Source organism: Salmo salar, chromosome ssa03 (genome assembly GCF_905237065.1).
Source record: "Salmo salar chromosome ssa03, Ssal_v3.1, whole genome shotgun sequence".
Classification (NCBI taxonomy): domain Eukaryota; kingdom Metazoa; phylum Chordata; class Actinopteri; order Salmoniformes; family Salmonidae; genus Salmo; species Salmo salar.
The window spans coordinates 9,367,346-9,389,834 of NC_059444.1; the positions used below are offsets into that span (position 1 = coordinate 9,367,346).

The 22,489-nt window shown below is 42.1% G+C and overlaps 1 protein-coding gene and 6 non-coding genes across 8 annotated transcripts; 3 read left to right on the forward strand and 4 right to left on the reverse strand.

The window, feature by feature from the left end:
- Positions 1-687: 687 nt before the first annotated feature.
- Positions 688-11,526, reverse strand: LOC106588083 (WW domain-containing adapter protein with coiled-coil). Of its 2 annotated transcripts, none has more exons than XM_014176749.2 (13): positions 11,226-11,526; positions 10,954-10,987; positions 10,026-10,212; positions 9,180-9,259; positions 8,049-8,164; positions 7,646-7,740; positions 7,012-7,272; positions 5,578-5,700; positions 4,912-5,063; positions 4,628-4,713; positions 3,834-4,011; positions 2,421-2,548; positions 688-2,336 (listed from the first exon to the last, which is right to left on the reverse strand). In XM_014176749.2, exons 1-13 carry the CDS (start codon positions 11,264-11,266, stop codon positions 2,267-2,269), a joined length of 1,551 nt encoding a protein of 516 aa, XP_014032224.1. In that variant the 5' UTR covers positions 11,267-11,526; the 3' UTR covers positions 688-2,266. The 2 variants fall into 2 exon arrangements, with proteins under 2 accessions (XP_014032224.1, XP_014032223.1); XM_014176748.2 differs by having other exon boundaries at positions 3,834-4,014.
- A 6,684-nt stretch (positions 11,527-18,210) lies between these two features.
- On the reverse strand, positions 18,211-18,283 carry trnak-uuu (transfer RNA lysine (anticodon UUU)). Its single transcript has one exon. It is a non-coding gene; the product is annotated as a tRNA-Lys (tRNA).
- Positions 18,284-18,450: 167 nt separating this feature from the next.
- Positions 18,451-18,522, forward strand: trnaw-cca (transfer RNA tryptophan (anticodon CCA)). Its single transcript has one exon. It is a non-coding gene; the product is annotated as a tRNA-Trp (tRNA).
- A 1,165-nt stretch (positions 18,523-19,687) lies between these two features.
- On the reverse strand, positions 19,688-19,760 carry trnak-uuu (transfer RNA lysine (anticodon UUU)). Its single transcript has one exon. It is a non-coding gene; the product is annotated as a tRNA-Lys (tRNA).
- Positions 19,761-19,927: 167 nt separating this feature from the next.
- trnac-aca (transfer RNA cysteine (anticodon ACA)) lies at positions 19,928-19,999 on the forward strand. The gene has a single exon. It is a non-coding gene; the product is annotated as a tRNA-Cys (tRNA).
- A 1,167-nt stretch (positions 20,000-21,166) lies between these two features.
- Positions 21,167-21,239, reverse strand: trnak-uuu (transfer RNA lysine (anticodon UUU)). Its single transcript has one exon. It is a non-coding gene; the product is annotated as a tRNA-Lys (tRNA).
- Positions 21,240-21,406: 167 nt separating this feature from the next.
- trnaw-cca (transfer RNA tryptophan (anticodon CCA)) lies at positions 21,407-21,478 on the forward strand. Its single transcript has one exon. It is a non-coding gene; the product is annotated as a tRNA-Trp (tRNA).
- Positions 21,479-22,489: the final 1,011 nt, after the last annotated feature.

A 22,489-nucleotide genomic window follows, 5' to 3' on the forward strand; every position in this document is an offset into this window, starting at 1 on the left:
CCAATTGTACGTTCCCTCAAAATGTGAGACATCTGTGGCATAATGTTGTGTGACAGAACCACACATTTTAGAGTGGCCTTTTATTGTCCCCAGCATAAGGAGCACCTGTGTAATGATCATGCTCTTTAATCAGCTTCTTGATATGCCACACATGTCAGGTGGATTTAAAATATCTTGGCAAAGGAGAAATGCTCACTAACAGGGATGTAAACAAATTTGTGCACAACATTTGAATAAAATATGCTTTTTGTGCTTTTTCAGCTCATGAAACATTGGACCAACAGTCTACATGTTGCATTTATATTTTTGTTCAGTGTAAATTAAACTCCAAGGGAATCTAGGAGACAAATATGAAAGACAAGGTCATTGCTATTGCTAGCTGAATATTGCCATCTTGTGTCCAATGAAGGGATCAATTGAGCGTCATGTCATTTTAAAAACTAGCACAACTGTGCTTCTTAGGCACTTTGCAGCATTACCAATATGCTGAATTAATGCAGCAATCACATTTTAATGACAAACACGTTTACACCGTACAGTAGTAAAAGTGACATTCTGCATTGTCAGTTGGAGGCAAGGCAGTGTTGTTTTTCAGTCACCATCTCTGGAATAATGCAACGGCTTTACTGCAAACGTCAGTATAAAACAGTGATAGCCAACAGGCAAAAACGAGAATATCAAAAGATGTGGTAGAATAACGTATTTTATTCTCATATACTTTTAAGAAATAATATACAAAGCTATGGTCGCCCCATCCACAAAAACCTCTAATCCCAACAATCGGATAAGTGAGTTCTCCAGTTCTGAAGACCAAGGTTTTGTCCGGTGTCTTCCCAATTACAGTATGTCACTGATTGATCGGAGAGGTCTGAGGATGAGGAGGGAGTAGCTAAGTCTGGATATGAAAGAGTGAGACAGCATTGTTGTGTAAAATAGTTACGTTTAATTACTGAGTCCCAAAAAAAAAAAAAGTTTATAACTTCAGTAAGACAAATGTAGCAAACGTTAACTACCGACACCATTTAACTAGTGCTGTACTGGATTAGCTGGTATAGCCAAGAGAAAGGTGAGTCCCATGAACATAAGATCATCTCCACCCTCTCTTCCATCATCTTCACAAGAACGCAATTAATAATGTGCAACAATAATTTAGGTTTACATAACCACGTGAAACTAAAGACCCCTTTTCACAATCTCGAGAGAAACTGCACATAAGGAATTAATTACTCAAGATGAAGACAAAAACAGACAAGCTTACAAAACAGAAAAACGTCAAAAGTTCAGCAGAAGAGGGGAAAAATGATCAAGTACAGATCAAAGGGGGGTTCTGATGCAGAGGTCATGGACGACGAGAACGCTGCCCTTTATCGCATGATCCCATTGGGGGTTCGTGATAGGGACTGGGAGGTGACAGTATGTTCTGAGAAGTCTCCTGGCCCAACGTAAGAGGGGTCACAGGTAACTAAGTCTACAGACTATTCCCATCCAGGGGGAGGGAGTGTGGACCGACACAGACAACTCTTGTCAAGCAGCTAAGAATCTTTGTCAGCTCACATTTTAAAAGTACTCAGCGAACAGGGAATGCTAAATTCAGGATTCCTCACTGAATAGAAGCAACTGTATGAGTCTGGAAGGAATCAAAGTTGGCTTTTAAGAATATGCTGTTAACCTGTGGGCTGTTCGATATCTTATCTGCAATGTGATGCACCACTTCAAGTCTATGCTGAAGAAGTGTTGGCAATCAGTTGGTGATTCATACATCTCAAGTCAATCGGAGTCCATTCAGTTCACTCTCAACTTCAGTTAAGCCACAAGTCTGAGGAGAAAAAGATGCATTCCCAACCAAAACTGGCTATCAACCGCAACAAACACAGTCCAACAGTTTCTCGAATCCAAAGGCCGCCAGCCAAGTTTATCAGGTAACAAAAAGGTATGACCTGTAGGTTTCCCAGAATCCACTGGTTTGGGTGTCCATGAAAAGCTCAAGGCTTCTGTATTATTTTAGCCTGCGGTTTCATAGAACAATTTACATCTTGGATGCCTAGACGAAATCTACACTTTTTCGGGGGCGTGGGCAGTGGTACGCTTCATTGCGTGACCCATGACGTCTTCAACAGGCCCAGTCTCTTGTCCGTATCCTCAGACGCCCTCTGGTTCATGACGGTACGGACGTGTTCAGACTGGGGCACATTGGGCATAGATGACCGCGTTGCAGGCTTCGCCCGCAGCCTAAAGCGGTTCACCGTCTTGTCTCCCACACAGGTTCTCAGACCATGTAAGAGTTCTGGTTCTTCAGCTTGTCCAGTTCTTTGCTCTGCTGTCTCAGGAACAGTATTCTGGGAGAAAATTGACAGTTTTAAGAAAATAAACAATTTATTGTGAAGACGCATTCCTAGTGTGTGTGTGTGTCCTGTTCTCACCTCTGTTCCCGCAGCGTGGCCTGGATCTCACACACTCTGACTAAAGATCGGAGGTTTTTGAGTTCGGTGCAGATCTCAGACATGTAGAGACTGCCCATGTTGTGGGCATCCTCCCGTAACCGTGCTGCCTGAAAGAGAAAGGCAGAACCGGGTGAGAGCTTGCACCAAAATACACATCATGAACCTTTAAGCATTGAGGTCAAATTTCAGAGAAAAACATTTTTAAAAAAAAGTTTAAATAAGCCATCTTCAGAAGGAAATACTCATCAGAAATGTATTTTAGTACTGGTTAGTCAGACTACCAAGAAGCCTCCTGCCTAGAGTCCTAGGTCTACCTAATGGTTATAAATGTGTACAGAAGTTTAAGTGGGCATGTCTTGTCTGTGTACCCCGAGGCAGGCAGCTTACGCTCTCTCCCGCTTTCTGACCAGCCAGCTGTAGCGTTGTTTGGTAGTTCAGCTCTTTATAGTAGAGGCGAAGGCTAAATATTGACTAGAAGTAAAAAGGTTCATGAAAAAGGATTGGGGTCCCTCATCTGTCCACCAGGTCTCCATTAGCAGCAGCAAACCAAACAACAGTATCCAACCACCACATGGCATCCCAAACCAAACAACAGTATCCAACCACCACATGGCATCCCAAACCAAACAACAGTATCCATCCACCACATGGCATCCCAAACCAAACAACAGTATCCAACCACCACATGGCATCCCAAACCAAACAACAGTATCCAACCACCACATGGCATCCCAAACCAAACAACAGTATCCAACCACCACATGGCATCCCAAACCAAACAACAGTATCCAACCACCACATGGCATCCCAAACCAAACAACAGTATCCAACCACCACATGGCATCCCAAACCAAACAACAGTATCCAACCACCACATGGCATCCCAAACCAAACAGTGAGCTTAGCCACACCCTCTCTTTTATCAACTCCAAACAGGAAATGGCCTGAGTGGCCTTGGAAGTGTAACTACTGCCATCTAAGGGTACAACATTTAATTGTATGGTAGTGCCGTCAACACTAAATGCAATATAAAACTGCCGTTTCGTAATAATATGCACACAACTCAATTACATGCATATATCCTACTAACATCAAAGCATGACTAGTCCAAGTCGTAATTCAACAGTAGCAGCTTCTGTGTACCACGGCCATATCCACAGTGTGGTATTATTTTGATAATGACTGTATTTAACCCATTAGTCATATAGTTGACAGACATTCAGACATAAAAACGACTAACTCGACATTCACTCATGACGATCATCCCATTGTGCACCCAAATACCTTACTATCTCTACTAGAAACTTTTGAGTCGAACGCACCAATTCCTTTCTAAACAACTCAACATTGAATGAGCAACCCATTGTCCCCACTTCACAGTGGAGGTCCTACCTGCTTCTCGATGTGCTCTGCGGGCCAGTTCTGGATGTGCCTGACGAGGTTCTCATCAAAGTGAGAGGCCAGCGAGGGAGTGAAGGAGCTGGGAGCGCTGGTGAGGCCTGAGGCAGCGTTGGGAACAGAGTGGCCGCCGGTGGAGTTGCCGTTAGGTCCTGGTGGCGGACTCCCCTGACTGCTGGACGAGAGAGACAGCAGAGAAGTATAAGGACCGGGGGGGACAGAGAGAAACGACCTTTATTCTAACACCTAGACACTTGTGTTGATTGGATAAGATGCTACTATCATAGGGCTTCTATATACACAACCCTTCCAGACATAGACAAGTACATCTCAACTAGGTCAGGGGCACAGAGGTAGGTGACATTACGAATAAGGACATTTGGTCCACACTCATCCAGTGATGCTATTCTTCTGACAAGGGTACAAACAGGATTGGTGTGCTTCCATTTCATAAGGCTGTGTATATTGTGGAGGCATACAAGTAATGCTCCGTGTCTACTAAGAACCATTCAACAAATCACATTTTATTGGTTACATACACGTGTTTGGCAGATGCTATTGCGAGTGAATGCGTTTGTTTCTAACTCCGACAGTGCAGTAATTAAGAATATATAAATATATGGATGAGCAATGTCAGAGTGGCATAGACTAAGATTCAGTAGAATAGTATAGAATACAGTATATACACATGAGATGAGTAATGCAGAATACGTAAACATTATTAAAGTGGCCAGTGTTTTCAAGTCTATGTATATAGGGAAGCAGCCTCTACTTTGTTAGTTATGTACCTCCGCTGTTGGAGAGTTCGGGGGTCCTCTGGACGTTTCTCTGCTGAAGCCTGCTGAGAAGCTGGTCCTGGTTTCACTGGGGTAACCTGCAGAGGGACAAAATAAGAAAGAAAATTAAAAGCAAGAAAGAGGGAAGGAGAAGAGGACAGAGATAAAAGAATGGTGAGGTGGGGGGGGGAGAAAGACTAAACACTGAGATCACAGGGTTAAAATGACAAAACCATACACCTCGATCATAACACAATATCATTGAACAAGTTTAGAGTTTCCGTGGAGGTGCTGACCTTTGGTTGGGAGGCGGCGGGTGGCATGCTGAGCAGGGGTTTCTGGGTAAGGAGGTTGGTCTGGGGCGTGCCATTCCTGGGCGACACGTATGAGCGGGGCGAGGAGGCGTCCGACGTTAGTGATATGGGCGACTGACTTGCCTGCAGGGCCGCTATTGGTTCGTGTCCAGGAGGGGAATAAGACAAAAGGTACTATTTTTAATAAGAACAGCCTTAATCTCACATACACAAAGGGTATTACTACATTATAAATATGCCTATAAGGACACGAGTCATTCTAAAGGTTGATTTTTTCTTATGCATCCAAAACTTTAATGAAAAGCAGTGGCTATCGTTGCTTAGAGGACTACCCTGGTTAAATACATCAATAGCAAAGTTTGATAGATTATTCAACAACAAAAACTACCAGACGTTACCCTGAACTGAACGATGCCCATACATCATCTTGAAAGACATTGGTCAAATCTTCAGTTAAAGCTTTCAACAATAACAGCTACCCAGAAAATATCCAATAGGAGGATCCTCCCAACAATAACAGCTACCCTGAAAATATCCAATAGGATGATCCTCCCAACAATAACAGCTACCCTGAAAATATCCAATAGGCGAATCCTCCCAATAGAAGTGTAATTCTATATGTCCTAGTTCTATACATCACAGCCATACCTTGGTTGGAGTGTTGAGCAGCTTGGGAAAGAAGAGCAGTGATGTTGAAAGCAGACGGTCCAGCAGTGAGGAGTTTATGAAGCATAGACTGCAAGGAAGCTTGGGTAACAGCAGCCGCGAGGACTAGAGGAGAGGAGAAAAAACATACAGGACAATGAGAAACACACAACCAAACACACAGATACAGGCACCCATATGTGTGTTATGTATGCAACACTCACAGACCAGTCCATACACATGAATATCAAGAGAGACGGGTTGTTGAGTGACAGTGATTTTCAAAAGGCAGCATTATACAATAAGCAATTGTAGAAAAGAGGTGAGCAGACATGATATTGGACTCTAACCCTACAAGGTTCGGAGCCTGCTTGTTTTCTGTTCTACCTGATAATTAATTGCACACACCTGGTGTCCCAGGTCTAAAGTAGTCCCTGATTAGAGGGGAACAATGAGACAAAGCAGTGGAACTGGCTTTGAGGTCCAGAGTTGAGTTTGAGGGATATAGGCTACACAAAACTGTCATTGAATCGGTAATTTAATGAGATGATTTTATATTTACAACCCATGTGGTCGACGAGATGCGATTTTCTCAGGATCGTCCATGCACAAGAATAGGACCCACCAACCCCTTCCCTCAATTGAGTTACTCCCTTTATCTCGTTATGGTGAATTAAGCCCATTAAATATCTTCTGAAATATCAGACTGAGGATCAAAACGATTGTGGCCTAGATGGAGAACAGCTGGGGACCGACAGATGCATGTTCAGCTAGATGGAGAACAGCTGGGGACCGACAGATGCATGTTCAGCTAGATGGAGAACAGCTGGGGACCGACAGATGCATGTTCAGCTAGATGGAGAACAGCTGGGGACCGACAGATGCATGTTCAGCTAGATGGAGAACAGCTAGGGACCGACAGATGCATGTTCAGCTAGATGGAGAACAGCTGGGGACCGACAGATGCATGTTCAGCTAGATGGAGAACAGCTAGGGACCGACAGATGCATGTTCAGCTAGATGGAGAACAGCTAGGGACCGACAGATGCATGTTCAGCTAGATGGAGAACAGCTAGGGACCGACAGATGCATGTTCAGCTAGATGGAGAACAGCTAGGGACCGACAGATGCATGTTCGAGTCGCGGACAACTGTAGTCTTTTAGTTTCTCCTAACCTGCTATGAAAAGACCCTTCTGAAGCCAAAACCACTGGCTTTGTTGTCATATGATCACTTCAGACATCAGAGAATCCAAATTTGTATTTCACATTTCAGTATAGCAAAGGCTTTATTCAATACCTATGCTACATCTAGTTACAATGATCACATCATACTCCAGAGTTGCCCTTTGAACACCAAGTCATATTTTCAGGCAGAGCTATTTGGACCCAGGTCTGCTAAAGCTCAAGAAGGAGAAATGTGGTGTTGGGTGACTCACCCTCATTGATCTTGGCCATGTCCATGCTGCCATTGCTCATCTGCAGGGTGGCCTGCAGCGCTGGGAGGAGCTGCCGCAGGAGGGCGGGGTCTTGGAGCAGGCCCGAGGCCTGGGATTGGACAGAGGGGGACACAGGGACCATGGAGGAGGAAGAGGAGGGGGTGGGGTTAGAGCCAGAGGCTTGGTTCAGGCCCGGATTGGTGGAGGAAGATGACTGGGAAGGAGCAGTGTTGGAGGATGGCTTGTCCCCTGAAGTACTCTCTGTGGAGGGAAAGGAAGAACAAGACTGAAGAGACTCTGGCTTGATAGATAGGATGCACCTCTCTGTAGTTCAGCCTGACTTGCTGTCCTCGTCTCCATTTTGTTCATTCTAAAGGTGATAGCCATAACGCATACAGTTGTCAAGTCTTTTCAGATCAGTGCAGAGGAAGGAGAGGACGAGAAAATTAAGTCACTTCATACCATCGACACGCGGCCAAATTCTAAGACTGTAGATGATTTCAAAGGTATAGTCATACTATAACAACAAAATAGTTTTATTTAAAGAGGCAGACATCAAAATCCAGATGTGGTTAGTGTATCTGAATCTTAGACAACTCCCATAAACGACCTCCTCTGTAGATTTCATACTTACTTGTGGTGGCTGTGTCTACAGACTCTCGTCTGTAGTCCCGGTCTTTAGGGAACGTGTTGGACTCTCTCTTAGATGGGTCTTTTTGCCTTTGCTCCCTGGACACAACGAAATACAGAAACTGAAGGTCATTGTCAGGATTACGTTTAATTAAACAGTGTAACTGCTGGTTGAAGACAGTATGGGAGTGTTAATGTCAGAACGTGTACTCTACCAATCTAAGTTAAGGGACCTTTCAGCATGCTATAGTTCAATCGATGAGGTTCAGAAATATGGAATATTGGGCCCCCGGCGGCCATATTGGACTGTATTGCGTTTTAAGGTAGAAACGAAAGAGTTGAGGCTAAAGAGAAGAAGAGTATGACGTTTGAGTGAGACATTGTTTTTCCATTGGTCGAGGCCTTACCTCTCCAGCCAGTCTTTGGGCTTCTCCCACTGGGAGACCTCAGTCCTGCAGTTGTAGTAGTACTTCTTGCCCGAGGAGCTGATGTGCTCCGACCAGTCGTCTGCAGGCTCGTGAGGCTGAGAGAAGAAGGCACAACATAAATGTCAACTAACTAACACTAGTGTAGGTTTAGCATTGTGCACAAACATTGGGTTCAAGTAGGCCTACATTTGGAAAATCAGGATAAAGGCTAGCGGATAGTAATCAGATTCAAATGTGAAATCCGGTGTGGGAGATACAGGGGATTTTAAGTAAGCATTTCGCTGTAAGGTCTACACCTGTTGTATTCGGCGCCTGTGACTGATACAATTTGATTTGACTTGCTCAATAAAGTTTTAGGTCTAACCTTGGGCCTCTCATGCTTATAACCATTTCACAGTTTATATGGGGGGGGGAATAACACTAACCTTATTTGGAGTTAGATACAAATATTTTGAATAGAATAAAGCAATGTTATAAGGCTTCAAGCCCTATTAATAAAAGCAAGCTGATCCTGCACACTATTTAGGCTAGTCTGCCTCAGTCAAATGTGGTTGTCAGGGTGTATGTCTATATGCTGAAACTCTGCATATCTGTGTTACCCTGCCTATATAGAGGAAAGATTTACAGCTGGGGCTATGAGGATGTGCCCAACAAGGCAAGCAGTGATACTTGGCTTCTGGGCCAGGCTCAGGGCCATTTATCCGGTAATTTCTTGACACAAGTGAATGCTGAGCTAACCCTTAAGGTCCAGGGGCTGATAACTCAATGAGAAAGTAACTCTAGTCCATTGTTTCTCTGCAGATGAGGGGAGGGGTTTGTTTCTGGTTGTGAATGTAGGCAACAACAACAAAAACTTGTGAGCTGAAAAAAAGTGTGTATTGATGGACAGATTATCATGAGGATGGATGGAGACAAACACCAGAGAACAATCATCCTTTACACAACATCCTGACAGATCCGATTGAGATCATTTGTCACACAAAACTGAACTGTAAACAAGCAGCAGTCGCTGAGCTTGTCCTGTGCCTCAGAGGCTCATGTTTTAGAACCCCAGCCTGGTGGATGTCTACTTTCAGAAATCATTGGTTCAAGTACAACGAGGTATCTTACTGTGTCTGACGCCTTGCTTTGATTTGAGTGCGAGTTGGAGCTGTGGTTGTGAGAATTCTCTTGCGGGGAGCAGCTGGTCCCTTTAAAAGAAACGATATGATGAGAACATTTATGGAGAAGACCACACTGTTAGCAACCATAGACATGACAGGTTAGGCTACCCCCTATCCATTGAACAAAATATGTTTGCAGTACCATGGAATTTACAGCAGCTTTCCATTTCATGAAGCACCAAGGTACAGTATGTCAAAAATGTATACTTTAGTGCGCAAGAGAATCATAGTAATGTAGCTAGCCTAGGTGCACTGCGGTTTCGTCATTCTACAATACTCTCTCATTTGACAAGACAACGTCGAGTTAACTAGTTAAAAAAGCCCCTGTGGAACTTCAGCAACATAACTTCTTATGTTAATCTTGCATTGATGTCTGTGTATAGACTTCACCAACAGTTGTGTGTGGATATCTTCAGTCATGAATTGGGCCTTACAGACTCAACGTCTTGTTGTATACAAGCAGCTATGCATGTTTTGATCAGGTGTCATGTATGCGGAAGTAGTCCAAGAGCTTCAATAGCCCAATTTACAGTGTAAATCAACAGTTTGATGTGGGCTATTTCTAGCCTAGATATGGTGGGGCTGTATAGCCAACTCCTAGGGTTGTTTGGCATAACAAGGCCCACAGGAATTGGCTAAACAGCACAAACATATCTAGGACCAGGCTAGGATATCTGAACTGGCTAATCAAAAGCAAGCTTCTCTGTGCACACAAGCAAAAAAATGTTTTAAGTAATATTACCAAAATACAGAGAAAAGGTTCTTTAGCTAGGTTCTCTCTCTTTGGGCTTACCACCATCTTGGCCTCGGAGTGTGTGAAATGTTTTTGTTTTGCTGTGTCCGTCACTGTGCTTATTGACTGTACTTTCATCAGAGTGTCGGAGCATTTTGTAGGGTGGTGTTGGATCTGACAACCCATCTCGCATTTTATCCTGACGGTGAAGGGTGGTAGATTGACTCTTGGGCTGGGATTTGTGGGTCTGCAATACATATAGGCTTGTGTCAGTCAACATAGCAATACAACGTTTCCTCTTTATGGATGAACACCTTTCCACCCACTGACATATGATACTGTAGGCCTACTTCCTACTCTTGACATTGATTGTGCTGTACTTTTCATTCCTGCCTAGCTATGTATGCACAACCTTGTGTAACGTTGTTTCATGCACAGCTAGCTAACTAGCTCCCTTAACCCACATTTGTCAATTTATTGTACTGCAATTTGAGCCATTTTACGTATTCTGAGTTACTACACTGGTTACTAAATCCATCCTTTGTGTAGTATTCAGACTATCAAGATAGATAACCAATGGAGCATAACGATCTAATATATTAGCTATGTAACTGGCCATCAAGGACTGTATTTAAGTTAGCTAGCTATCGCGTAAAAATAAACATAGCTAGCTAACGTTAGTTGGCTAACGACTAGCTGGCTAGCTGGCTAATGTTACGTCAAGGGAAATACAGTCGGCAGCTAGCTTGTTGGTTAACTATTAGTTATTGTTCAACATTAGTTAGCTCGGTAATTTAACTAACTAGTTGTAGCCCAACTTGTGTTCACTGACGTTAACGTAATGTTGCCAAATCCTGAGCCAAGGCTTTTGAGTTGCAAAACTAAAGCCAGGCAAAGGCCTGCCTGGCTTACGAGTTAACGCACGTTAGCTAGCTAACACACTTGCTACCTACGTCGCTAGCTAGCGTGCTATATCCACTTGCTTTACCTGATAGGGTTGTGAATCCCTTCGGTCGTTACACCTGAAATATAGACAAAAGAAAGTTAGCTAGCTATAGGCACACATTTGAAATGTTGATGCTGCAAAAATATACTAGCTAACTAGTTAGCCACTGTAGCTACTGACGTTAGTTACCTAGCGACAACGTAGTTAGCTAGTTGTAACTAACTAGCTAGATAAATGAAAACCTTAGCTACATTATTATGTCAAGGGAAGGGTAAAGCTGTCAAAGAGAAGTGACAAAATGTATTATCGTTTACCCATCGCTGAGTCTCGGTTGTTTCCTTGTATGCATTACCATCAATGCCGTGTTGATGTGTGTGTGTGCGCGAGGGGTGAACTATTGACAACAAAATATTATTATCGTCTTCAGTTAATTGATCTTGGTGATGTCTCGGTAATTAGTTAGCCAGCTGGGAAGCCAGCAACTAGATTTGCACAATTGATAGCTATGTTGGCCTTTGGTCCATTATTTGCTCGCCTAAAATGCACAATCTCTTCTGTGCAGTGCAAGTGAAAGGAAACAGGCGTAGCAATGAAATCAGCCCCGCCTCCACACACTTAGCTATTTCCGGGATACTCCCTTGTCGAAAAAGGTTCGCAAAACCTTCAGCTAATCAATGATTTGCAATGCAGTCAGACGAATTGCAGTGGTTGAAATAACAACAAAGCCCACCTCTGAGAATGCAGATGGCCAATAACATTTGATGATAAAAAAGTATTGATACAAGGGGTAGGTCTTTGCACTTTTCCTGCCCCTGCCCAATATGTTGGATAGTCCAAAGTTAAACAACTCTCTAAGGGCCCAATGCAACATGACAGAATTATAAACCAACCCCTAGTCTCTACCCTAGTGTTTTTCATTCGTCCATGGGGTGTGCACAGTACAACCCATTATAACTAATCAAAGTATTGCAAGTTAATTGAATTTCATAGCACTAGGCTGAGACAAAAGCCCACATACACTGGCCCTTCGGTACCAGTAAGAACACAGGCCGGATAGCCTATTTTTTGATTGACCCTGTTCTGGATAACCTACTAATCAGGACCGATGCTGTCTTTCTGTATCCTTCTCTGTCTGTATATGCCTAATGATAAGGCGAAATCAGACCATCCCTTTATCTGGCCTTGATTTCCAATGCCTGGTCTAGTCCACTCAGGTCTGAAGGAACCAACGATATACAACTGATTGGTAAACTTTTAAGGGGAAGGAAACTGGTGAAAGTCGCATTGGGCTAATATTGTCTGGTTCAGACTGGCTCTCATTGCTTTTACTGTATTTTTGTCTCCTTTTCTGTTTGCATGTGGATGTTCAAATGGACCCGAACCTTCTCTCTGGTGAGTGTTACCCTATTTGGACTGTACTGAGCTTGCTGAATTGCATATTGACAGCAACTTTATTTACACTTATTTTAAATCCTATAGCTCTAGAGAATTAAAAACAAACAAATAAATTAATATTAATGAAGAATAAATGCAGCACTTTAGACACGAACAGTATGCAAATATGTTTTATTTCACCACAGCTAGTCTGATTTATTAAACCTCTTTGGGCTAGGGGGCAGTATTTTCACGTCCGGATGAAAAGCATGCCCAGAGTAAACTGCCTGCTACTCAGGCCCAGAAGCTAGGATATGCATATTATTAGTAGATTTGGATAGAAAACACTCTCAAGTTTCTACAACGGTTTGAATGATGTGTGTGAGTATAACAGAACTCATATGGCAGGCATAAACCTGAGAAGAATCCAACCAGGAAGTGGGAAATCTAAGCCTTGTAGTTTTTCAAGTGATTGCCTATCCAATATACAGGGTAAATTGGGTCATATTGCACTTCCTAAGGCTTCCAGTAGATGTCAACAGTCTTTAGAACATTGTTTCAGGCTTCTACTGTGAATGGGGAGAGAATAAGAGCTGTTGGAATCAAGTGTCTGGAAAAAAGGCATGAGCTCAGTCACGCGCGCGGCCTTGGGAGCGAGCTGAGTTCCTCTTCATTCCTAAAGACAAAGGAATTGTCCGGTTGGAATTTTATTGAAGATTTATGATAAAAACATCCTAAAGATTGATTCTATACATAGTTTGACATGTTTCTACAAACTGTAGTATAACTTTTTGGACTTTTCGTCTGGACTTAGTGCGCACGCACCTTGTGCATTTGGAATAGTGAACCTAACGCGCGAACAAAATGGAGGTATTTGGACATAAAGATGAACTTTATCGAACAAAACAAACATTTATTGTGGAACTGGGATTCCTGGGAGTGCATTCCGATGAAGATCATCAAAGGTAAGTGTATATTTATAACGCTATTTCTGACTTCTGTTGACTCCACAACATGGCGGGTATCTGTATGGCTTGTTTTGGTGTCTGAGTGCTGAACTCAGATTATTGCAAGGTGTGCTTTCGCCGTGAAGCTTTTTTTGAAATCTGACACAGCGGTTGAATTAAGGAGAAGTGTATCTTTAATTCAGTGCATAACACTTGTATATTTTATCAAAGTATTTCTGTAAATTGATGTGGCTCTCTGCAAAATCACCGGAGGTTTTTGAGGCAAAACATTACTGAACATAACGCGCCAATGTAAACTGAGATTTTTGGATATAAATATGAACTTTATCGAACAAAACATACATGTATTGTGTAACATGAAGTCCTATGAGTGCCATTTGATGAAGATCATCAAAGGTTAGTGATTCATTTTATCTCTATTTCTGCTTTTTCTGACTCCTCTCTTTGGCTGGAAAATGGCTGTATGTTTTTTTTGTGACTAGGTGCTTACCTAACATAATCGTTTGGTGTGCTTTCGCTGTAAAGCCTTTTTGAAATCGGACACTGTGGTTGGATTAACGAGAATCTTATCTTTAAAATGGTGTATAATACTTGTGTTTAAGGAATTTTAATTATGAGATTTCTGTTGTTTGAATTTGGTGCCCTGCACTTTCACTGGCTATTGTCAAATCGATCCCGCTAAAGGGATTTGATCCCTAAGAAGTTTTAAGCACAGTTTCTTAGTTTTTCCAATTCTCTTTAAATTATTGAGTCTTTTTTGGGGGGGGCCACACAATACAATAGTTATCTTTTAATTGTTAACTTTAAGTCACAAACTGACTAAGTTGCATGTTAGTCAGCTGTTTAGGAATATAGGTCTTCAGCCTGTATACTTGCTGTCATGTATTCCACAGATGCTGATTGATCTGTCTCAGTGTACAATTAATTAATGATGCTATATGACATGGCACCATGTGGACTGTAGAAAGACTGTGGACTATTGAAAGACTTGCTTTCAATGAGGCTATGTTTACACAGACAGCGTAATTCTTTTTCTTTTTTTTCACTAATTGGTCTTTTGACCGATCAGATCAGCTCTGAAGAAGATCTGATGTGAAAACAGATCTGATGTGATTGGTCAAAATACCAATTAGTGGGGGAAAAATATCAGAATTGGGCTGCCTGTGTGAACGCAGCCTTAGAGTCACAGATCTATAACTCACATTTCTATCTGAAATAAGTCGGGTACCACACAAAATGAAATAATAGACCTTCAAAATCATAGGGCGGCGCACAATTGCCCCAGCGTTGTCCGGGTTTGGCCGAGGTAGGCCGTCATTGTAAATAATAATTTGTTCTTAACTGACTTGCCTAGTTAAATAAAGGTTAAATACATTTAAAAAAGTAAAAAATAGGACATGTCATAGCCTATCTTATCCACTTGGTGGCAGCAATACCATACAAAGGAACACGGCTTCAGACCACAGCTGTTTCCTTTCATTTCTCTACTCCTTTAAGATCGTCATTAAACATCTGAGGCTGAGACTCCACAGAACAGGACAGGTTCACCGTATGCTCCAGTAAATGTTATCTCTGATAATAGGCCAGATCATAATTCTGTAGTCTTTTGTTTAGGAATGATGTGCCAGCCAATGTAACTATCCAAGTTGGTCAACCAGTACATATCTAATACCGATTGATAATGAAAAAATATATATTTGCCTTGATAGAAAATAAAGGGATGAGTGAATACAGCCAAATGTCACTACTGCATGCAAATATCAACATTCTCACAATGCTATCTTTCCACAGACAAGGTGTATTGCTGAGTCTTTCCACTGGACCAGGAGGTACGTTTGGAGGAGTGTGTTTGTGTGATGGAGTGACCTGTGACCTACACAGTATTAATATTTACCCTGAAAGTCAGACTAGACCAGTGTGTGTAAAGGAAGACATTGACTATTTGGGCATACTGACATGTAGATGTCATAAGATGGTATGTTTGGGAATACCTTACATGGGCTCCCCTAGCCGATGTTTTCACCACACCCTTGGTTTGACCTCTGGCACCTTTTGACTCCTCCCTCATGACCCCTGACCTTGTCCTCTGCTCTGACGGGTTATTTATGACCCTCCCACTGACCCTCTTGTAAATGGAGGGAGAGGAGCGTGTGTGCGTGCGTGCGTGCGTGTGTGTGTGTGTGTGTAACTCTTACATTTACATTTACATTTTAGTCATTTAGCAGACGCTCTTATCCAGAGCGACTTACAAATTCTCTCCTTTGCTTCAGGTGTGTTTGAACTGCAGTCCTTGGTGATCTCTGGGATGAAACCTATAAAGTACAATGCGTTTCTAAAAAGGGTGATCATGGAAAGGAGATTCCACCAACTGGTCAAGGAGAAACTGGCTTTATCTACTGTGATGTCACGGCAATGATACAGTTATGATACACTAATGATATCTGAGAACGTTTATCATGTACAATTACAAAATGTCATAGTGTGTAGCTATGGAAACGCAAGAGGGATGCACTGGGTATTATTCACTAGGAACCAACTCAGGTTGAAACGGGGAGGGACTGCCTGAACCTTTGCCTCGTCTCTTCGTTTTCCCTTGCGAAACGTTTTTTGCTACGGTGTGCACAGTGTACGTTCCTCTTGCATTTCCACAACTACACACTATGACCTACCACTATAATAATGAATAGGACAGATGTACATTGTCTGTGATGTACTGTTATAGTACCCCCCACCGTCACAGCCTGAATCCGGTTTGGAAGAAGGAATGGATATAGAGACAGAAACATTTTGTACAAGAGTACAAGTGTCCCCATACTGTATATCCATTGACTATGTCACTATGACCTATCTGAGGCAAGCTTTGTTTTTAAATGGATATTATTTATTCTATACAGAGTGAAATCATGGCGGACCGTTTCAACATTAAGATAATTAATTTCACCCCAAAGGGTAATGTTTCAGTTTGGCTACAATTAATGTCAACTCTAACATAAAGTGACACTGAATATTCCCACTCTCCCATAATCCTCTTTTTTCTTTTACCCCCTACCCTTTAACTCTCAACCCTTCTCCTGTTCTAGCCCTTTAACTTTCAACCCTACTCCTGTTTCTACTCCTTTAACTCTCTACCCTACTCCTGTTTCTAGTCCTTTAACTCTCAAACATATTCCTGTTACCACTCCTTTAACTCTCAATCCTACTCCTGTTTCTTAAGTACCTTCTCCATATATCTCACTCCTCCGCTGTTGTGTAGTTTGTCCCTTATGGGCACCCATACTTGTTTCTACCATGCGCAGAGTTCAGTAAACATGAGGAAAATATAGATGCTGTCGATACCTACTCATTTAATTTCACTAAGGTTCCAATAACCACCTTGTCCTTGTTCATCCTCTCTTTCCCCATCCCATGTTCTCCTCCCATTCCCCTTACTCTGTTAGACAGCCACTCCAGGCCTGGTTTAAATCATCAATGTCTACTGAAGGGGCCAAACCAAAGAGCTCTTTTTCTTCAAAATGGCTACTGTTTGCTCACAGCAGAAAGTAATGACCTTCAGGCAGACTTATGAATAGTTTGGCTGTTACTGTTACTATTACTGTTGCTGTTAATGTTGATGTTGCTGTTACTGTTGATGTTGCTGTTAATGTTACTGTTAATGTTACTGTTAATGTTGCTGTTAATGTTGCTGTTAATGTTACTGTTGCTGTCGCTGTTACTGTTAATGTTGCTGTTAATGTTGCTGTTAATATTGCTGTTAATGTTGCTGTTAATGTTGCTTTTGCTGTTGCTGTTAGTGTTAATGTTCATGTTATTGTATATGTTGCTGTTAATGTTGCTGTTAATGTTGCTGTTAATGTTGCTGTTACTGTTGCTGTTACTGTTGCTGTTACTGTTGCTGTTAATGTTTATGTTGCTGTTAGTGTTACTGTTAATGTTAGTGTTGATGTTGCTGTTACTGTTACTGTTGCTGTTTCTGTTGCTGTTAATGTTGCTGTTACTGTTGCTGTTACTGTTAATTTTACTGTTACTTCTACTGTTAACTTCTTATGTCTTGGTGGCAGTATTTTGACGTCTGGATGAGAAGCGTTCCCAAAGTAAACTGACTGTTACTCAGGCCCAGAAGCTAGGATATGCATCTAATTGGTCGATTTGAATAGAACACACTCTAAAGTTACCAAAACCGTTCAAATGATGTCTGTGAGTATAACAGAACTGATATGGCAGGTGAAAATCTGAGGAAAATCCATCCGGGAAATGGGATTTCTTTTGATGTGGGAAGTTTTCAATTGAATGCCTATTGAGTTTCTAATGGGTTAGGACCCAGATTGCAGTTCCTATGGCTTCCACTAGATGTCAACAGTCTTTAGACATTGTTTAAGGCTTGTTTTCTGAAAAATGAAGAAGAATGAGACCTTCTGTCAGTGGACTGAGGAAGCATGCAGTGCTGGTTTGCGCACATGACCAAGTGCGCGCCCTTCGTTGTTTTTCCTTTCTATTGAATACGCTATTGTCCGGTTGAAATATTATCAAGTATTTAGACAATTGACAACCTGAGGATTAATTATAAAAATCGTTTGACATGTTTCAACAAACTTTACTGGTACTATTCGGACGTATTCGTCTGCGTGTTTTGACCGCCTTTGAGCCAGTGGATTACTGAACACAACGCGCCAACAAAACTGAGTTTTTGGGATATAAAGAGGGACTTTATCGAACAAAAGACTTTATCGAACAAAACAAACATTTATTGTGTAGCTGGGACTCTTCAAAGGTAAGTGATTAATTTGATGGCTTTTTCTGACTTTCGTGACTCCTCTAATTGGTTGGAAAATGTTTGTATGCTTTTGTAAGCTTGGCGCTGTCCTCAGATAATATGCTTTCGCAGTAAAGCCATTTTTTAATCTGACACAATGCAAGTATTCAGAGACTGCCTACTGAAGGAATGTGAACATTAAAGCAGCACCTGAACAGGGACTTGAACCCTGGACCCTCAGATTAAAAGTGTGATGCTCTACCGACTGAGCTATTCGGCCTCTGCGTTTACTTTTTTTCATACACCTAACCTGCCGGGCAGAGGCACGTGCTGACGAGGGGGCATTGTCAGATGGTACATTTCCCCAGAGAACCAGGCCTCCATTCCAAATGATACAGTCAACGAAATCTGAACTAGGCATCCCCTCCAAAGACGCAATACCTCCAAGACCTTGTGGCGCAATGGTAGCGCGTCTGACTCCAGATCAGGAGGTTGCGTGTTCAAATCACGTCGTGGTCAGGGTTTTTATGTGTGCAATCTCTACCTTCTTTAAACACCGTAGTCAATGAGTCAGCACAAGTACCAATGTGGCTTACAGTACAAATCTCAATCGAAAAAACAACCAAACCAATCCTGCTTTAGATGACAATTGTCTCTCATAAAAGCCTGGCACACTGCAAAACCCAGGTCAGATGATGCTGTGTGATTGATTGACAGACTTAAATCAGTCTTCGAACACAGATTTTAACTTCTTATGGCTTGGGGGAAGTATTTCGACGTCTGGATGAAAAGCTTGCCCAAAGTTAACTGCCTGTTACTCAGGCCCAGACGCTAGGATATGCATAGAATTGGTAGATTTGGATAGAACACACTCTAAAGTTTCCAAAACCGTTCAAATGATGTCTGTGAGTATAACAGAACTGATATGGCAGGTGAAAATCTGAGGAAAATCCATCCGGGAAGTGGGATTTCTTTTGATGTGGGAAGTTTTCAATTGAATGCCTATTGAGTTTCTAATGGGTTAGGACCCAGATTGCAGTTCCTATGGCTTCCACTAGATGTCAACAGTCTTTAGACATTGTTTAAGGCTTGTTTTCTGAAAAATGAAGAAGAATGAAACCTTCTGTCAGTGGACTGAGGAAGCATGCAGTGCTGGTTTGAGCGCATGACCAAGTGCGCGCCCTTCGTTGTTTTTCCTTTCTATTGAATACGCTATTGTCCGGTTGAAATATTATCGAGTATTTAGACAATTGACAACCTGAGGATTAATTATAAAAATCGTTTGACATGTTTCAACAAACTTTACTGGTACTATTCGGACGTATTCGTCTGCGTGTTTTGACCGCCTTTGAGCCAGTGGATTACTGAACACAACGCGCCAACAAAACAGAGTTTTTGGGATATAAAGAGGGACTTTATCGAACAAAACAAACATTTATTGTGTAGCTGGGACTCTTGTGACTGCAACCAGATGAACATTTTCAAAGGTAAGTGATTAATTTGATGGCTATTTCTGACTTTCGTGAGTCCTCTAATTGGTTGGAAAATGTTTGTATGCTTTTGTAAGCGGGGCGCTGTCCTCAGATAATCGCATGGTATGCTGTCGCAGTAAAGCCATTTTTAAATCTGACACAATGCAAGTATTGAGAGACTGCCTACTGAAGGAAGGTGAACATTAAAGCAGCGCCCAAACAGGGACTTGAACCCTGGACCCTCAGATTAAAAGTCTGATGCTCTACCGACTGAGCTATTCCGGCTCTGAATTTACTTTTTTTCATACACCTAACCTGCCGGGCAGAGGCATGTGCTGACGAGGGGGCATTGTCAGATGGTACATTTACCCAGAGAACCAGGCCTCCATTCCAAATGATACAGTCAACGAAATCTGAACTAGGCATCCCCTCCAAAGATGCAATATGTCCAAGACCTCGTGGCGCAACGGTAGCGCGTCTGACTACAGATCAGAAGGTTGCGTGTTCAAATCACGTCGTGGTCAGGGTTTTTAATGTGTGCAATCTCTACCTTCTTTAAACAGCGAAGTCAATGAGTCAGCACAAGTACCAATGTGGCGTACAGTACAAATCTCAAATGAAAAAACAACCAAACCAATGCTGTTGTAGATCACAATTGTCTCTCATAAAAGCCTGGCACACTGCAAATTCCCAGATCAGATGATGCTGTGTGATTGATTGACAGAGTTAAATCAGTCTTCGAACACAGATTTTAACTTCTTATGGCTTGGGGGAAGTATTTCGACGTCTGGATGAAAAGCGTGCCCAAAGTTAAATGCCTGTTACTCAGGCCCAGACGCTAGGATATGCATAGAATTGGTAGATTTGGATAGAACACACTCTAAAGTTTCCAAAACCGTTCAAATGATGTCTGTGAGTATAACAGAACTGATATGGCAGGTGAAAATCTGAGGAAAATCCATCCGGGAAGTGGGATTTCTTTTGATGTGGGAAGTTTTCAATTGAATGCCTATTGAGTTTCTAATGGGTTAGGACCCAGATTGCAGTTCCCATGGCTTCCACTAGATGTCAACCGTCTTTAGACATTGTTTAAGGCTTGTTTTCTGAAAAATGAAGAAGAATGAGACCTTCTGTCAGTGGACTGAGGAAGCATGCAGTGCTGGTTTGAGCGCATGACCAAGTGCGCGCCCTTCGTTGTTTTTCCTTTCTATTGAATACGCTATTGTCCGGTTGAAATATTATCGAGTATTTAGACAATTGACAACCTGAGGATTAATTATAAAAATCATTTGACATGTTTCAACAAACTTTACTGGTACTATTCGGACGTATTCGTCTGCGTGTTTTGACCGCCTTTGAGCCAGTGGATTACTGAACACAACGCGCCAACAAAACAGAGTTTTTGGGATATAAAGAGGGACTTTATCGAACAAAACAAACATTTATTGTGTAGCTGGGACTCTTGTGACTGCAACCAGATGAAAATCTTCAAAGGTAAGTGATTAATTTGATGGCTATTTCTGACTTTCGTGAGTCCTCTAATTGGTTGGAAAATGTTTGTATGCTTTTGTAAGCGGGGCGCTGTCCTCAGATAATCGCATGGTATGCTGTCGCAGTAAAGCCATTTTTAAATCTGACACAATGCAAGTATTGAGAGACTGCCTACTGAAGGAAAGTGAACATTAAAGCAGCGCCCAAACAGGGACTTGAACCCTGGACCCTCAGATTAAAAGTCTGATGCTCTACCGACTGAGCTATTCGGGCTCTGAATTTACTTTTTTTCATACACCTAACCTGCCGGGCAGAGGCATGTGCTGACGAGGGGGCATTGTCAGATGGTACATTTACCCAGAGAACCAGGCCTCCATTCCAAATGATACAGTCAACGAAATCTGAACTAGGCATCCCCTCCAAAGATGCAATATGTCCAAGACCTCGTGGCGCAACGGTAGCGCGTCTGACTCCAGATCAGAAGGCTGCGTGTTCAAATCACGTCGTGGTCAGGGTTTTTAATGTGTGCAATCTCTACCTTCTTTAAACAGCGAAGTCAATGAGTCAGCACAAGTACCAATGTGGCGTACAGTACAAATCTCAAATGAAAAAACAACCAAACCAATGCTGTTGTAGATCACAATTGTCTCTCATAAAAGCCTGGCACACTGCAAATTCCCAGATCAGATGATGCTGTGTGATTGATTGACAGAGTTAAATCAGTCTTCGAACACAGATTTTAACTTCTTATGGCTTGGGGGAAGTATTTCGACGTCTGGATGAAAAGCGTGCCCAAAGTTAAATGCCTGTTACTCAGGCCCAGACGCTAGGATATGCATATAATTGGTAGATTTGGATAGAACACACTCTAAAGTTTCCAAAACCGTTCAAATGATGTCTGTGAGTATAACAGAACTGATATGGCAGGTGAAAATCTGAGGAAAATCCATCCGGGAAGTGGGATTTCTTTTGATGTGGGAAGTTTTCAATTGAATGCCTATTGAGTTTCTAATGGGTTAGGACCCAGATTGCAGTTCCCATGGCTTCCACTAGATGTCAACCGTCTTTAGACATTGTTTAAGGCTTGTTTTCTGAAAAATGAAGAAGAATGAGACCTTCTGTCAGTGGACTGAGGAAGCATGAAGTGCTGGTTTGCGGCCATGACCAAGTGCGCGCCCTTCGTTGTTTTTCCTTTCTATTGAATACGCTATTGTCCGGTTGAAATATTATCGAGTATTTAGACAATTGACAACCTGAGGATTAATTATAAAAATCGTTTGACATGTTTCAACAAACTTTACTGGTACTATTTGGACGTATTCGTCTGCGTGTTTTGACCACCTTTGAGCCAGTGGATTACTGAACACAACGCGCCAACAAAACAGAGTTTTTGGGATATAAAGAGGGACTTTATCGAACAAAACAAACATTTATTGTGTAGCTGGGACTCTTGTGACTGCAACCAGATGAAAATCTTCAAAGGTAAGTGATTAATTTGATGGCTATTTCTGACTTTCGTGAGT